The following is an 18,869-nucleotide window of genomic DNA, read 5'->3' as shown; positions in this document are numbered from 1 at the left end:
TACACATATTTTATTGTGTGACTTCCGACAGCCTGTTAGGGAAAGCACGATACTCATTTAGATTGACCACTACATTATTTTAGCTCTATTGCTTTGTACACTCCGTTTACAGTCTCAGTGTAAAAACACAGTGATTATACTGACCTAGACCTGTAGTAATAACTATACAAGTCCAGGAGCTAAAGCTAACATATTTAAGTTGCTTGTTGTTTTTTTTTTTAACGTATTCAGGGACTTTGCAATTCTGTAAAGTGTAATTGTCATGGCAAATATATGTGGGTTGCCACTCCATGTCTGCTTCTAAAAATGCTAGATACGTAGCTATTATGCTGAAGTTTTTACTTTGGTTATTTCTGATTGGAACCAATATGGAGATGAGGAATTCCGACTCTTTTTCTTGCTTCTTCCAGGTTTGTAATGCTCCAGTTTCCCCTTTGCATACATCCTTCCCACCACTTATAACTTTGACCCACTGAAATATACTGGGTTCTGCTTATGTCAGATTAGCTGAGAGCCTTAGGTTTTCTCCATTTCTGTGAATGTTTGGGGGAATCTTCTACATTAAATGATGTGGAAACTAATAATTCTATACTATATGCCCCTTTTTCATTAACACCTATTCTTTATTCTTTGTTACCAATCAGTGGCGAATGGAAAGTATTCTCTGGAAATGAGTTGGGTGCTCTTCTAGGATGGTGGATTTTTACTTGTTGGAAGGAACAGAACCCAGACCCAAATGCAGTGAAAAATGTCTACATGCTTGCCAGCACCGTCTCCTCGAAGATCCTCCGGGCCATTGCTGTTCAGGAAGGTTTCCACTTTGAGGTACTATTCCTGGGCTCTGTCTATCCAGAGAACATGCCACCATGTCATAACTAATATTAATTATTCACTTGTCACCCCACACACGTAGACCGCAGACAGATTTTGAGCAGCTATGCACCCTCTGAACCTCTTTGACATATGGTATCCATACTTTACAAACTGCTAATATAATAAAATCACGCCTAGATATGTTTCTGTGAAGTGGGGTTGCATAGTCAGACTGGCAAACCACCTTCAAACTGACACCCAAGTCCTCTGTGTGTGGATACACACAGAAAAAAAACTTCAAAATTGTATTCCATTGGTATAAAGACCCAGTCTCCTTGCACCGCATGTTTCCCTCAGTACCTAACACCTGCTGGAGATGCGCCGCAGAGGAAGGGTCTTTTTTGCACATTTGGTGGACCTGCCCATTCTTTAATGTGAATGCTTTGATCTGTAGGTCACAGCGTACACCCCGACCCCAGAGATGGGGATGCTGTCAATTCTTCCAGGCCCCCAGCCTCTCACAAAAAACTGTGCTATGTCACCTACTAGCAGCTTTTCACCCTATATTGGAAACAAACCACACCTCCTTCTCTACCCCACTGGGTTACTAAGTTTAATGATATAATGAAAATGGAGGAAATTAGAGCATTTGGTAATGACTACACAGATAAATGTACCACCTGTTGGCCTAGGAAAATACCAGTACCTCAACTGCATTGAGAAGCTGTCTTGGCTTCCCTCCATGCTATAAATTATATATAATAAGTATACTTATAAGTCATTATAAGTGTCACCCCTGCAAGGTTCTAAAGTCCTTGTCCCCCCTCCATCCCTTCTGTACATCCAGACCTCAGACCCATCCCAGTCCCTACACCTAACCTTTCATGGAAAGCAAAGTTGGAGTGATTACCACTTGTTCCCCTCCCCCACAAGGTTACTTCCATTCTTTTTCTTTCTTATTTACCCCCCACACCCCACCCCTTTTAAGTTCACCACTTTTACGTACAATTATTGTTAGAGAAGTGTTTAATATTTGAGATGTATAAACCTTGTTATACTCTGATTTGATATTTTGTAACTTCCATCCTTTCTCCTTTGTTTATACCGAGATTGTATATTTTGTATTGTGATTTATCTTTCATTTCTTAATAACATATTGACCCATAACTAATAATAATTTCTGGACTTTTTTTCCTTGTAGGAGACTTTGACAGGATTCAAATGGATGGGAAATAGGGCAAAAGAGCTCATTGATCAAGGAAAGACTGTGCTTTTCGCATTTGAGGAAGCCATAGGTGAGATAACGTATTTGGGCTGTGTATTTCCTGTACAGATTTAATAAATTATTGCTGTGCTTTGTTGTGTGTCGAGTTCACTTATGACATATTGTAAATCTTATTACAGGATACATGTGCTGCCCTTTTGTCTTGGACAAAGATGGAGTAAGTGCTGCTGTCATAGCTGCAGAAATGGCCAGCTATTTGGCAACAAAGAACCTTACCTTATCCCAGCAGCTGAATGTCATTTTCAACAAGTAGGTTTTCTATTAAAAAAATTGAGTTCATGATCTAATATTGTGAAGTAGTTTTGTGTATTTAAGTACTCTGTAAATGAAATATCTTTATATAGAAGAAGGCGCCATTTATTCTTTCACCAGTAGAGTCCCCTGTAAAAGTTTCTGACAGCACCACCAGGGTTTCCTAAAAATTCAAAGGTTCCCAGCTCAGAGGAAAATAGCTCCCCTAGCTCCTATTTCAAAATAAAGTGGTTTGAGAAATGGCAGATGTCAAATAGTGGCATGCTGTAAACATATTGGGCCTGATTTATGAAAGCTTCCCAAGCCTGCAGAGAATACACTTTCAGAAGTAAAGCTGGGTAATTCAAAAAACATGGAATGGGTTTTTAAAAATCATTTGCTAGCAAATGTTTTGAATCCTGGACCAGATCCATTCCAAGTTTGCTGCATCACCCAGCTTCACTGATGAAAGTGTATTCCCTCCAGCCTTGGAGAGCTTTTATAAATCAGGGCCCATGGCTTTCTGAAGAAGTATAGTTTTCTTGTTTCATTGTTGCATTGCAGTGACATATTGTTACCATAACCTTATAGTCTGGTACATTATAGCTCTCTTGGTATTACATATAAAAGTTTTAGGCACAACAGTGGTTTCAGTTTTCATGTGCCTCTAAAAAAGGACAAATCCACCCAAAACAGATGAATATTCTTGTCAGCTATGGCATTTACCTGGCCAGCTTGTAAAAGGCTGTGGTTCAGCAGTGGAGAAATGTACAGCAGTGGCATTCAGGAAGGGTCAGGTGACTAAAATAGATTTTTAGTTTTTGGTAAAAGCTTTTAATCACTTGATAACTTCTTATGAACTCTATGTGACTGTATTGATGGGATCCTTGAATTTGAGTTTTTAAATCTGTACACCTACTGTAGCCATTATGAATAAGTGGTTTGGCACTTGAGGATTTCTTCTTTATTTTATATTACAACTAATGCAGCGAATTTTGCTAGAGCACACAAAGGTGGGTGAGAACACATGGGTAAACGAGAAGATAGCTGTGCATTATGTTGGATCAATCTTGAGTTTGGATTATACAAGACGTAAAAAGCACACATTAAATGTCACTTTAGGATGTAGGGCCTCTTTGATATCTGACTCACCCTGGATTATTATTATTACACAGTATTTATATAGAGCTGACATATTATGCAGCGCTGTACAAAGTCCATAGTCATGCCACTAACTCACAATCTAATCTCCCTACCATAGGTATTTGTCATTAACACAGTGTAAGGTCAATTTTGAGGGGAAGCCAATTAACCTAACTCCATGTTTTTGTAATGTGGGAGGAAACCGGAGTACTCGAAAGAAAACCACGCCAGCACGGGGAAAATATGCAAACTCCATGCAGATAGTGTCCTAGCTGAGATTTGCTTCAAAGGCCAGAGCGCTAACCTCTGAGCCACCATGCTGCCCATGGATTGCCCTTTAACAAAAAATCATTAGCCCTATCTTCACAATTGCTGAGTGAAGTTATATAACAAAATTAATTGTGTCATGTAGTTCCCATTTCTGCTAAGTGTAGAGCTAGTTTGTATTGTTGTAAGATGAAAATGCTAGTGATTGATAATGTGATTAAAAATATCTGCACCAATAAAGTTGTCTTCAGGCGAAATGGGTTTTACTTTAGATCCTAATCAAATGTTGTTTTATTCCAGAAATCATTTAAGCATGTCTCCCTTTAAACAGGTCCATCATAAACTAAACCACGTTTAATGTTTATAATTTTTATATCAACATAATCTTAGAATCTGCATTGTTTTATCTCTGACAGGTATGGATATCACATTAGTAGGAATTCCTATTTCCTATGCTATGATCAGACTACAATCAAGAATCTTTTTGACAATCTGAGAAATTATGATGGAGACTCTGTTTACCCCAAGCTCTGCGGTAAATTTCAGGTTTCTGGAGTGCGTGACTTAACCACCGGATATGACAACAACCAGCCAGACAACAAAGCTGTGAGTCCCAAATTATATCTTATAACACCCAAGCTTAAAATTGTAACAGCCTTAAATTCACACCTTACCTTAACCCAGTATTTACCATACTTTCTTGTCATTCTTTCCTTGTGGAAGTAGCTGAATATTTAATTCCTCAACCCCACACAGATAAACTACACGCTCCTCTCATTTTTAAAGTCACTGCTCTAGGCAAAGTAACTTCATCTGAGCTCAAGGGTAGATTTTTAATGATAAAATTACTGCATTTTTTATAATGTGACCAAAGTATATTTATCACTGAACAAGCTCAGGGCTGATATCAGACAAGAATCTTGTGTGTGTACAACGCTCGTCGTCCATCATCTGAACGACTGTCTTGGTGGATCCATGGAGGATGGACGACGAACGATTTAAATGAAAGTGAAGGGGGGAGTGAGCGCAGCGGGGTGCCGCTTTATTGTTCTCCCTCTCCCCTCTCCATAGAACAGAGCGGTGTTGTATGTACGGCACTCGTTCATGCATCGTCAGTCATTAGTCGTTGGAAAGGAACATGAAAGATAATTATTGCACGTGTGTACATAGCCTAAATCACAAAGCAGCATCTTTGGATGGAGGAAAGATAGTTCTAAAATTGGGAAGGGTGGAAACTGAGGTCAAGTGGGTATAGGTTTAGCCAAACTTTATACTTTCTGAGTGTCAGTATATGACTTTAAATAACTTTTCATTTTGCTTTTAATTACAATCAGCTGCCTGCTTAATACTTATTTTGTGTGTCCGTTCTGTTCCCTCCTGCAGATACTGCCAACCAGTAAAAGCAGCCAAATGATCACTTTCACTTTTGCAAATGGGGGAGTGGCCACAATGAGAACCAGTGGCACTGAGCCAAAGATTAAATACTATGCTGAGCTGTGTGCTGCTCCAGGAAATAGGTATGGCAGGACCACATACTATGATTTCTGAAATTTGCTTTGCCATATATGTTGGTATGTATGGGTATAAGAGTATAGGTTCAAAGAAAAAAAAATGCAATATAAACTGTCAGCACATACCTCGGCAATCTCCTAACTTCCCACAGTTTCTTAAATTCTTGGTAGCGTTATAGACATGCCTTAGGTGCCCATTCCACTACACATTTCTCAGTGCTTGATGTACCTACTAGCAAGCCAAGACCTTGTTACTGGGGACTGAAGAGTGTTTTGATAACTATTTTGATTTCATACCTCGTTTTAAATAGAAGGTCCACTTACAATGGCTAGGCACCTCCTCAATTCACCTGCTATATGTAGGTAAAAATGTACCTGTATAGAAGAAAAGTTACAACTATACTTGCCTTATCCCTGTCTTCCACCCACAGGCCTACAAAAGTTTCGACCTACTGATGATGTTTCACATCATCAATACAGCAGTCATCAAAAACCCATAACATGCATATCTACCATGGCTTATAAATGTAATTCAAGCTCTAAAATACAATATAAAACATTTTGTTTTTAAATGCATGATTGTGTTTTAGATCAAAAAATTAGGAGCAAAGCACTACCCCTATAGTCAGCAACCAACAGAAACCAAACTGTGTTCTTCTGAATTAAGGCCAGTACTGATTGGAGCAATAAAAGTAACTAATCAGTAAGCTACCGTCTCCTATGCAAATGAAAAAAATGAACACAAGTGTATATTCCTAAAATGGAAATGACTTAAAAACCTTGTGTGTTTTCACAGTGCCTATGATCAGTTGAAGAAAGAACTGGATGACCTTGCTGATGCCATCGAAGAGCATTTCTTTCAGCCAGAGAAAAATAAGTTGCAACGAAAAGCAGAATAATGGCCTCATTTGACAGCATGGTGGCTTCAGTGGCTATAGGATTTTTGTTAGTATTTTTAGCTTGACTGCACAAGCTTAACAATGCTTCAGGTAAAACAGTCAGAATTATTTTTCAGGTGTATTGGCAAATACAACCAACAATTACTATCCAGCAAAACCCTACAGATTGTAATGCAGCCTTTGGTCCCAGCAGCAGTATTGCGACTTATATTACATTTTTTAAGACAACTTTTATATTTATTTATTTTGAAATAAGAGTTCTGGAGAAGACAAGTAGGGCCAGGTCCCTGCGCAGACATCATAGGTAATCTTGGATGTCAGGAATGCCAGGGACAGCTCCCCTATACATCAGTAACATTTCCATAGATAGTAGAAGAAAGACTGTTGATCTGCCTGCGGGATCAGTTAAGAATTTTCCTTACTGTTACATTCTTAGTTTGTGCATTTCGCTTGGTGGAATAGTAACTATCTTTACAATTCGCCTACTGCTGGTCTCTGTCTTAAAACAAAGTTGCTGGGTGATAGTTTTCTAGCTTTTCTAGTTGGCCAGTTTAAGATATACAGTTGGAGAGTGCATAGTGCTGTCTCTTTGGGTTAATTATCCTCAATCTTGGTATGCCTGACGTAGCAATGGAATATTATCTAATGTTATATAAAGATTGGTCAGTTTACTGGGGTAAAAGAGAGAGCAGAAAAAGACAAGTAAGCCTAGTTAGCTGGGGAGTATATGTCTAGCTTTGATGACAAGATACAGTAACATTATTATTCTGTAACTATAGAATTTTTTTGTCTTTAGTACATTTATATTGAACATAAAAAGCAAATATAAACTTTAGCTCCCCTATATATTCCAGAACATTTATCATGTTTTTATTTTAGAGGATTTACAGGTTTCTATTTTTCTCATAAACTTCTTTATTTTCATAATGTTCAACATCTGCTGCTAAACCTTTCAATCTCTCACATATTTTAACCCTATTTATAAAACCTCAGCAATAGAAGCTGCTTTATAAACATGGTGCTTTTAGCCAAGCCTTAACTTAATCTTCTGTTTTACAGAAATCATTCATTTCTCTTTATTTTAAACTTGATACTTGATGTACCTTCATATACATACTGTCTGGCATTAAATCAAACTAAACACTAACATATGGTGCCATTGTCCTTTCTTTAATAAAAATCTCTGCTGGAAGAACAACTCCCATGTGATTAGAGATATCTGGAAGTTCCTGTGCAGGACCAGGATACTGGTAAACCATGTGATGATCTTTAGACTACAGTTTTCTATCTACGTATTTTGAAATCTATTGCAATGCAGGGGTTCAGACTTTACTAGCTTTGTTCTTGTTTCAGGTCAGTGATTTACTAGGTAATGAAGCTAACAGGATGCATTTTTTCAGTCAGCAATGGCAGTTCTCATATATCTATACTCTCAAAAAGTAGTTTGGAGAGTTGGATTACCGTTGCTTTATAATGTCCCTTAGGGATTCTGGTAGTAAGATCTTAAGGGTAAACTCAAGTGAGTGAGTGCAGAAAAGTATGGGCCATAATCGATAAGTATGCTGTGCACACTTGCTGATTATGGCAGAATGTCACCACCCATCCACAAGTTTAGTTCTGCTTGAATACTTTTTAAGTATTAAATATGCTTAGCTTCATATTAAAAAAATCAGCCTTATTCACAACTTTATGGGCAGCATGGCTGGCAATCTTGCCTTTGCAGCGCTAGGTCCCAGGTTCAATTCCTGGCCAGGACTCTATCTGCAAGGAGTTTATATATTATCCTTGTGTCTGTGTGGGTTTCTTCCGTGTACTCTGGTTTCCTCCCACATCCCCAAAAATCATGCAGTTAGGTTAATCAGCTTTCCCTTAAATATTGTCCTTAGACAATATGGTAGGGGCATTAGTTTGTGAGCACATTTGAAGGGACAGCTAGTGTCATGACTATGGACTTTGTAAAGTGCTGTGTAATATGTTGATGCTATAATAATACAAATAATAATAATAATAATAATAATGCATGCATTAAAAAAAAAACTTGTTAAAATGAGCTCATTGAACTAAAATGTTAAAATGAGCTCATTGAACTAAAACATTTGAAGGGACAGCTAGTGTCATGACTATGGACTTTGTAAAGTGCTGTGTAATATGTTGATGCTATAATAATACAAATAATAATAATAATGCATGCATTAAAAAAAAACTTACTAAAATGAGCTACCTGGGCACAATGTACAATAACGCATGTTTATGAACAGGAACAATTTGAACACTGCCTTGATATATTTAACATTTTCACTCATGCTCATGTTGCCTTATTTTCTTGAAGTTGTGCAAACTAGATTTCCTACTTCTTTTCCAAACTTTCCCTATGTTTTTCTACATCAAACCTTGTGCAATTTTTTTTCTTGTCATGTTTGTCCAGTCACACCAAAAATATCAAAAAGTTGCAATGGATTATATGAGTTATGTAATTCAGCTTCAGGTACAGAGGTGCTGGAAGAAGGAACACCTCTAAATTTACACCGGGAATTGGAAACATGATTTCAATTTGCAACTCTGTGTTCTACTGATCATCTAGCGTTTACCAAGCAGGGTAACTCTGGAAAGAGTCATGATGACATGGCTGAAATGTGATTGTCATCAGCGGAACACACAGTTCAGACACCACTACTGTGTGATCTTTAAAGGCCGGACATCTGCTTGATATATGAGACATATGGTACAACCACCCTATTTATAGCCTGTGGAATCCTTGTACATTGAACCCTACATTTAACATAGCAGTTTGAGATAATTCAGTAAAACGGGTCACTGTCATACATGTGGTGTTATGAAGGTGATATTAAACAAGGGAGATCTGACAATAGGAGGGCATATATATAAAGCACATTCCCTTCCTGTATGATTTATGGAAAGCTGATTTTAAAAACAATTCACACAGATCTGACCTACACTAAATTCCATTTTAGAATTCCTACACTACACTGGTGGTCTAGTAGTTTCCTAGACCCATAACAAATTAAATTGTATCTAAACCCAAAAAGAAAAATGTAAAATAAGGTAAGCTCTTGGAGCTGGGTCTTCTCCTCCTCCTGTATCACTGTCTCTATTAGTCTGTCATTTGCAACCCCTATTTAATGTACAGTGCTGCATAATATGTTGGTGCTATATAAATCCTGTTTAGTAATAATATTATTAATAAAAAGAAATACTGCAGATTACTATATCCTTAGATGTGGTGGCTGCAGTAGGTATATTTTTAGGCTCTATTTTTTTCCAGGAAACTTGTAACATACCTCCTGTCTATACACCGGGCCTGCTTAATAAAAGCACTCCAAGGCTCGAGAGAATACACTTTCATTAGTAAAGCTGGGTGATGCAGCAAACTTGGAATGGATCTGGTCCAGGATTCAAAACTTTTGCTAGCAAATGATTTTTAAAAACCCATTCCATGTTTTCTGGATCACCCAGCTTCACTTCTGAAAGTGTATTCTCTGCATCCTTGGGAAGCTTTCATAAATCAGGCCCAATATGTTTACAGCATGCCACTATTTGTCATCTGCCATTTCTCAAACCACTTTATTTTGAAATAGGAGCTAGGGGAGCTATTTTCCTCTGAGCTGGGAACCCTTGAATTTTTAGGAAACCCTGGTGGTGCTGTCAGAAACTTTTACAGGGGACTCTACTGGTGAAAGAATAAATGGCGCCTTCTTCTATATAAAGATATTTCATTTACAGAGTACTTAAATACACAAAACTACTTCAAAATATTAGACCATGAACTCAATCTTTTTAATAGAAAACCTACTTGTTGAAAATGACATTCAGCTGCTGGGATAAGGTAAGGTTCTTTGTTGCCAAATAGCTGGCCATTTCTGCATTTTCTGCAAACCTGGACCGAATTACCTAAAAGGCATTACCTATTTGGTAGCAAATGTTTTCAATTCTAGACCAAATTCATTCCAGGTTTGCTGGATCACCTAGCTGCACTGATGAAAGTGTATCCTCTCCAGCATTGGAGAGCTTTAATAAATGAGGACCACTGTATTCATTTCTATCTAGTTCTTAGCTGTACTTAAACCTAATTACTGGATATATAAAACTTTATATAGTTTCTGAAAGCACTTACCGCAGCTTATCACTTACCAGTTCACTTCACAAAGACGGCATCTGTGAATAGGCCACCAGATTCTCCATCACCGCCATCCTGATGTACGGTACTTTTGCCATTGCTGGGGACCTTGCTGTGTAGATTGAAGAGAGATGTTGAGCCAATAATAAAAAAAGAAGTTAGCCTTATACATTTTTAATTCGCTGCCTGTGTGTAGATGGGTACAGGCCAACAACCAATTTGTTGTTTTGATATGTGCTTACCCCCAACTACCTCGGTCCCCCATTTTTTTTATATGTATAAAGGCGATTGCCTGAAACTATTGGCAGTTGTAGCAGTGGTATGGTATAATAATGTAACCACTAACAGACCACTGCTAACAAAAGGCCGCTTTGTGCCAGCAACAGCTATATGCTGCACATATCAACAAAAAAAAGCCCATAGTAAAGTATACCTTCCCAAAAAATAAACCCAGAAAAACCAAAACCCCCAATATTGAAAAAAAAACTGCAAGGTTGCACAGCAGCTAACCAACTACAACTGTTAACATATGTTCAAGCCCAGCTCTTGCTGCAGCTTTCACTTTACTAAAAATGCAATCTTTTATAGAAAAGAGATGGCATATACTGAAAAGTCTCTATTTTCTCCTCCTGAACACAGTTGTCATTGGTTGCTTCATCCCTTCAAATTGCTGCATAAGTCTGCACACATCTGTGCAGAACATCGAACAGAGGAAGCTTGTTTAAAACCCTGACCTCATCTCTGGTGATTACTCAGTATTAAAGCTAGAAATAGGCAGCCGGATACTCCAGCAGCTTTTATTTGCGTCAGTGAGGGTTTCCTGCATTAATTTGACCAATTTGTCTTATGGACTGTTGTAGCTTTCAGTGCAGCAGTGTCACCAAGTGCCTAAAACAACCTAAAAACTATTTTAAAACTGAAAGATATTTTTTTGAGCTGCTAATATTTCACAAGTATATAAAGAATCCCTACCTGCATAGTGACACTAGACATTTACACAGCTTTGATTCCACAACATTTTGTTAACTACCATGTTGGCTATATGAGATGTCAAAATAACACAAGCTAGAATATTTCTGCTCATTCCTGCATTTTAAAATGTAACGCTACTATTATTGAGAAAAAATGCAATGCTCCCAATGTTGCGTGAAATTTAGCGTACTTCGTACCTTTTTTCACCTGTTGATTTTTTTTTTACAGGTTCAACCTAGAAATTGTTATACAACAGCAACAAAAAGGTAGTAAAAAAAGCTTACAACACCCAAAAATTACAAAAGGGCTTGTTTAGTTTTTTACCTATATCATTTGGTTAACATAGGGGTTTCCTTATAAAATGGAATCAGGTGTTCATTCATACTAGTCACAGTAACACCTGTGGTTTTTCTTGCAGCTGACATTTCCACAATAGTGACTTACCATGAAGATAAGTTCTGAAAGCTTTCTCTGAAACAAGGAGAATGGAGAGCAGCTCATTATTGACATCAACTCTTTGCTGAATCTAGCAGTCAGAGGGACACTGCACATATACATACATACATACATACACTGCACTGCTATAGGGTTCAAGATACATGACTGCCTACGTATATAGTATACGTCTGAACACCAGGACATAGGATACATTTTCACACTGCTTAGACAAAAATCACCATTTATTGATTGTTCTTTTAACAGAAAATCTTCACTTTTTAAATTCAGATCTACTTCAAAGGCTTCAACAAATCTATTCAAAGCTTTGCACAAGCTTATGTACACAATACTCCTATACATCCTAAAGCCAACATGAACAAAACCATATACTCAATGTTATCCTAAAGCCATGTTAACTGTTTTGTTTAAATGGATGAATAAAGACTTTTTCTAGTTTTCTTGCCTTTAAATTTACATAGCTTTGTGATAAATTTTTAGTTTTAGTATCCTTTGAATATCTTTTCATCGGATTCGCCTCAATAAATGGTAAATACTCATGCTTGATTGCTTATTTTTAATCTTTTGAATGTTTGTAATTTTTTTTTGTAAATTTACAGCAAATTATATTGTCTTATGGACTTTAGAATCCACGATTTGTACAGCAAGCAATGCCTAATTCCCCTTTTGCACCTATAATTACAGCATGTGTTCTATACCAGATCACAAAGTGTCTGCAAGAAAGGCCAAGCAGCTGCTCTTTACAAGTGACGAGCACTAGACACATTTTACTGCCTGGTGGGGGTGACTATTAGATATTCCAATGCCAGTATTTATTAATCTTCCGATATAACTCAGAACCTCAAGATAATACATGCTGAAAAATTAAATGAGTAAAAAGATTTTTGAAAGGTATGTTGAAACTATATCACTGTATTATGCATGCAATATGCAATACTAATTATGCAAACACATATCCCCTTTAGTAAATCAGTCTTAGTATGCATGTAATTTAAAAAAAAAAAAAAACATTCTACAAAACATGAGCATTCACAAAATGAAAATGTTACTTACTTTTCAAGTGTTTTCCATTTTTTACTATTCCTAGTAGTAGTGAGCAATGCGTGTTGGGCTCATTATATAATATCGGGATATGCTGGGTATCCCAGCATCCCCTGGGGTTGCCACAACTAAATAAATTCCCACACGCATGCATGGGAGTTACATTATCCCAACCAAACAAGATGGTCGAAGATGAGAACCTGGAAAAGAACAAGAAGATGGTGGCACCCATGATGGAACGGGGACAGATGAGTGTATTAAAAAATTGCATTTAGGCAAGTAAGAATATTTTATTGCAGTAGGGATACCACCTTTCCCTTACGTTTGATTGCAGTTTTTTTTTATGTAACGGTTTAGTTCTACTATTCTGCTATTCTTCAGTTTTAATAAGTGTCAGGAATTAATCCCAAAATCTCTGGTCTCACAGGTAAATCAGTCACCAAGAAATGTGCCATAGCACATGTATTTTGTCAAAGATTAGGACTGGACTTGTTCTTAGATAATCAAGATCTACCTTGATTTTTTTCTGTGGCAACTCATATCTCCTGCTTCTATTCCAGCAATGTGCCCACCATCGTTAATATTTGACACTAAGGAGCCTGGGCACTGAAATTAATTAGAAGTAGGAGACAGAGGTGAATATAAAAGCTCTTTTATTGTCAGAGTCTCTTTATTTGCTGGGTTAAGTTCCAGACACTCATTAAAAGTAAAGAAGCTACTTGGACGAGACGGTAAGAATCTGAAACATTACAGAACAAGCTCAGATAAATGTACCCGTACTTACCATGACCTAAACAAATTATAACTTTCATAAACATGCTTTCTCTGTTTAATCTTAGTTTATACTGTTTATTAATAATATTAATATTAATAATAATAAAAACAGAGAGCAATGGATGTTTATGCAATGTGTTCATGGGGAAGACATATTGTGTGGTCCAGTGTACAAAATATTTCTCCATACGGCAGCATGTTTTCCTATTGATGGTTTGCAAGAGGTAACACCTGTATCCTGTTCTTCCAAAGCTTTAAACATGCAGAGTGACATATTTAGAAGCTGGCACGTGATACCCAACACATTTGTCCACAAAGGTGACAAATATGAACAGCCCAAGTGGGTACCAGACACTTATACCATCTCCGAAAGTCCACAGAAGTTGTCCAAAGATTACCATATGCAGACAGCCACTTTTGTAAGCTTGGACTTAGCACATTTGGCAATCCACAGTATTTCCCAAAAATTACAAATATAAACAGTCCACATGGGCATCAAACACCCATATCACCCAAATCCACAGAAATGATTTCTGAAGAATCCTTAAATGGCTACATTTTTCATTATATAGAAATAAAAAAAGGAGTGGGTAACCTAAACAAGATAGATATGGGTAAGGGCTCATATACAGTTTGTCACAACTACTGCTAAACAATTCCTACAACAAATCTTCCCAGCAGATCATCTACACAGCTATGAATCATGACATCCAATGATGGGTAAAAAACCTTTTAAGGAACTGATACAATCTTTTAAATGAAAAAAGTTTAGATAAAATGTAAACTAGAAGAACCCTTTAAATCTTTCTCATCTTCTTGAACTTTTTTTAGTATTATTTGCCCTTAGATGACTTAAAATTTCAGTTGTTAGGCAATCACATTACTAATTGTGTAGTATTGTAGACGCGGGATCAGTTGTGGTTTATTTAGAAATGATAAAACTCTGTTACTGAACCATATTTCAATTAGTGACACTTACCCAAGTGGTTTACACAAGTTTCAATAGAAATACATACATTTTAAGATGGCTGCTACGTGAGATAATTCACTTTCTATTCCTAATATGTAAAGGAATTGCTCTTGGAAAAACATGATGACTGCCATTACTGACTTACCATTATGCCAATGTTAGTTACCTGGGCTAACATAATGACATATTATTACATTGAAAATGCAAATAAAACCCTGTATTTGACATTGCTGATCTACAAACTTGTGTCAGGTCAGGCCCTTGGAATGTACTGGATCCATACAGTTGGCGTAATAGCCAGGCAATTAGTATTTTTACAAGATGGTAAGACATAGTTTATATTTCAAGTAAGGTTTGCTTTAAATCTTCTCCAATTACATATTTTGTCCTACATTCAGCAGTTTACCAACACTGGTTGACATTTCCACCCTAAAACCGACAGAACAATAGTTAAGTGACATTTCTGTTAGCAAGTAACACAAATCTTTATCTGGCCCACACATATCCTTTTATACACTTTATTTTACATGACAGTCTCTCAGCCCCCCTCGCCTGTCTAATCCTTCCTGCCATATAGATGCAGCATGAAGTATAGCACAGACACTCATATATTCACTCATTCCCCAGCCCCTCCACCTCACCCAGGACAGCACTGATGCTTTTTATGTCTTTTTTCTGTCCCTCCCCATCTCTGTTCCTCTTCTAGCTGCTCTGAGCTTGTTGCTTTGCAGTGTTATGAGGCTGACACTGTGGAAGGGGAAAAAAGAGATCTGTATTTCTTTTTTGGGGTCATACTGTGGGTTCCAATTGCCTAGTCTGGCCTAAGGATTATCCCCTTGCAATGCCTGGCATCCTTATGCATCCAGAACTCTGCTGTCAGGTAGGTGATGCTGGAATAATATATCTTTATAGTAATACATCTGCAATACATGCAATGCCCAGCCTGGACCTTTTCTGCAGATGGTAGGGGAGACTTTACCCTGTAAGCTGATAATTATTGTTTAGCATTTTTATTTAGGGCAGCAAGATAGACATAGGGCAACCATATACTATATAAATTATGGATTTATAAAATTTAATTTGCAGTATGCAAGCAGACAGAAGATACTTCACATGAGGATAGTGATGTAGATATAGCAAGACAGAAGCTGGGTTTATCAATAAAAGATAAATGCAGCAATCCGTGTACACAGTTCACATTTATTGCTGTAAATTTATACTCTGATCATATATCAGTCTTTTTTGCCTTGTGCCATTGTTTTCTCAGGCCATATATTTTAATATGCAGGTAATCACTTACTAGTATCATATACGCCTGTACAGCTAATAAAATGGAAATTTGTATACCTCATTGTGAGTTCTGTGTTGAAATAGACATAGTTGTGGGAGAATAATGGAAACTGTCATTGCTAAACTGCTTTGTAAATGCTAGTTCACTGGCTGATATTTTGATACTTTTGTTTCAGTGCTGCTTGAGTTGCTGAAATAGAAAATGATGGAATATTTGGTTGGCTCAGTGTCTGGCACTTGCCTTGGTGTTTGTTCTGGGTCTCTGGTTTCAGTCTTAACCTGGACACTATATGCATAGAGTTTGTATGTTCCACTGGTATTTGTGAGTTTCCATCCAAATTTCAAACAGCATACATGTTGTCTATTTGCTTCTAGATCAGCCATTCCCAAACAGAGTTCTATAGAACACTAGGGTTCCTCCAGAAGTTGCTAGGGGTTCCCTAAGTTGTACCAGTTTAGCCAACACCACTTAGGAGAGCCAGCTGCATAAACCCAGGGATCTGTTTAGCTGTGAAGGTGGCATTCTAACCACTGAGTATGGATGGTATTCTTACCACGAGCAAGCAATGCATTTAGTGTTTGTTCAATTGACTGAAAATAGCAGGGGTTCACCAACACCTCATAAATTATATTAAGGGTTCCTCAAGGGTACAAAAGGTTAAGGATAATAGATTATTACTATGATTGGGAGGTTAGATTGTAAAGAGAGAGTAACATGACTATGGAACTTATAAAGCACTGTCATATGTCAGCATTTTTATGTCTATATGTCAGCATTTTTCAGTGAAATATGTTGAATTCAGACACAGCTAGGCATCTAGCATTTTCAGATGAAGGCCCACAATGGAAGCCCCCATATTTCATGAAAGAATTACTTAAAGACTTTGTAGCTGGTACTTGTACAAGTGAACCTTTGGTTTGCCCATCCTGAACCCTATAAATAATTTAGGTGTAATCACCCCATGTGAAATTTTACAAACAGCAGTAATATCTGAAGAAGGTAATAACTGTTCTCCACACTGTTATAGAAGGGTATTATCTACTCCCCAAACTATGTAAAAGTTAAAGATAATGCAACATTTTATATACTAGTGGAAATATTCTCTCTTAGAAAACACACTTGGCATAAACATCTAGCAGAGCTTCTAACCCCATACTGCTTACCATTGTGCATATAATTCTAACACAAAATGCTAACTGATAGACTGATAGTTATACTCCCATAACCATAACCATGAACTTTGTAATACAAAAGCTACAATTAGCAGACTTGTTATCTTTATGTCAGGCTCTGGAGTAGATGTAAGTATCTACTTTCATGGACCTCCACCCCCCAGGCCCCCAGCCCACGACTGGACAAGGTAACCTACAAAGGACTGATATAAAATTTAAAAAATACATTCTTTATGAATATAGATATGCATTAATTTTGTAATTGAGCTTTAAACATCGGGTCTGCACTTTCACTGTGGTACACAATAAAGTGTTTTTGTGTGTTGCCTTTTGGGCTGGAAAGAGAACAAACTCTGAAACATTTGTACATTCCTAAAATGCCTATAAATGCTTGAAGATGCCCTCAATCAGTAATAATTGCTCTTTAATTCCCCCATTTAAAATAAATGGGGTGTCTAAAAGTATTTGTGGCTGTTTATATGTTTTTAAATACATTGGTGTTTTCAGGCATTTTCTTCTCTTCTACCTCTTTTATGTTACATAGTTGATTTTAAAACACCTTTACAAATGCTTAAATATTCCTACAAACCATTCTAGATGAACATGAAGAAAAAGTAGTAAAAGCCCTTATTCTTATGTATTAGTTGTCATGGGGCACACAATGGGGGCATGGCAGGTGCCTTTGCCTATACACTTTTTGTAGTTCCACTTGTTCTTCTTTCTATTTCAAAAAAATATGAATATGCTGAAATGTAGAACATTTACACATCAGAAATAAAATGAAATACATACAGTAGGTATACAGAACATCTTTTAGTCCTCAATTAAAAAAAATGGGAACATCCTATATTTCACTTGTACCATCTGGCTCTATCAAGTATTTTATGCTAGAACATGTTGCCTGTTGATGTTTAGTTATAAGAACATGTAACACGATACAGTCTGAGCTGGGGACAGCAACCACACCATTTCTGGTTTAATAACCTTGACAGCAATGTGTACAGGGGATGAGAAGCAGCCGGGTCACTGTACTATGAAGATACACTTCCAGGGACCTCTCAGCACCATTATACTATAAGGTCAGACCTCTCCTATTCACAAAGGTGGAATAATGTATTTCATTTATTCAGTGGTAGCTGTAGTTTGTATGTCCGCAGTGTAGCCAGGGAGCATGAATTTTCAGCAAGAACTGATCAATGTTTTAAAAGTTGACACCCATGTAGTGTTCTGTGTGTTCTGCAGCTTCTGGGATTAGTGCAGTTTGTTAAGTATCAATAATGAGTTTCAGGTAGAGCAATATATCAGAAAATCTATTGTGTCAATAAAAAAACATTTAGTCTTCGCAATATGTATTACCTGAAACCAATGATAATTTGACATCTTGGGGAGATATTTATAAAGGAAAATGTTTCACTTGTGTGATCCAAAGTTTTTTGTTTTTTTTTATGCTCGAAGGTCTTGGCATGCCTTAGGGGAAAATCTGCAACTACTGTATGCAAAAACAGATGCAACTGTAAAATCAGATTACACTAAAGTCCCTGCTAATTGAGGAATTGGAATTGGTATTGTATTTTGAAAATTGCAAAATGTATGTATTAGCGTTAATATGCCACATAATTAAAACTCTCAGTACATAGAATTGCACAGTGTGTGCTAATGTGATCAGATCCTGAAGTTGTGAGTGAGTTACTTGTACGAAATGTATAATATGTGTAATGTATAATGAGTGTGGATAACAAATTACTTTGTGTAATGTATAGATCATATTGCTTACTACTTTTTATAATATAATTTCCCAAATCACTATATCTGTTTTTTGTCTGCTGCATCTAGTTCCTCAAAGGTCAAACCCACTAAAAGCTAATATTGCATTGCCAGCTGTAGATTGACCCAACCACTGACTTACTTA

At 37.0% G+C, this 18,869-nt stretch overlaps 2 protein-coding genes across 3 annotated transcripts in view; both read left to right on the top strand.

Moving 5' to 3' along the window:
* Window positions 1-7,296, top strand: part of PGM2 (phosphoglucomutase 2) — a 20,894-nt gene extending 13,598 nt beyond the window's left edge. For both annotated transcript variants that reach the window (XR_011919989.1, XM_072406341.1), the window contains 6 exons: window positions 645-825; window positions 2,015-2,108; window positions 2,218-2,347; window positions 4,156-4,345; window positions 5,123-5,256; window positions 6,047-7,296. Coding sequence is in view for 1 of the 2 variants with exons in the window: in XM_072406341.1 (XP_072262442.1) it covers window positions 757-825; window positions 2,015-2,108; window positions 2,218-2,347; window positions 4,156-4,345; window positions 5,123-5,256; window positions 6,047-6,149 (720 nt within the window). In the remaining variant the exon portion in view is untranslated. The remainder of the gene's footprint in view (window positions 1-644; window positions 826-2,014; window positions 2,109-2,217; window positions 2,348-4,155; window positions 4,346-5,122; window positions 5,257-6,046) is intronic.
* Window positions 7,297-15,095: 7,799 nt separating this feature from the next.
* The window catches only part of LOC140327130 (TBC1 domain family member 1-like), a gene marked incomplete in the record, with an annotated part of 58,599 nt that continues 54,825 nt past the window's right edge, over window positions 15,096-18,869 (top strand). The window contains 2 exon segments of the mRNA XM_072406340.1: window positions 15,096-15,377; window positions 18,416-18,548.

This window comes from Pyxicephalus adspersus, chromosome 3 (genome assembly GCF_032062135.1).
Source record: "Pyxicephalus adspersus chromosome 3, UCB_Pads_2.0, whole genome shotgun sequence".
In the NCBI taxonomy this organism is placed as follows: domain Eukaryota; kingdom Metazoa; phylum Chordata; class Amphibia; order Anura; family Pyxicephalidae; genus Pyxicephalus; species Pyxicephalus adspersus.
This window is presented reverse-complemented; position numbering and strand designations above follow the sequence as displayed.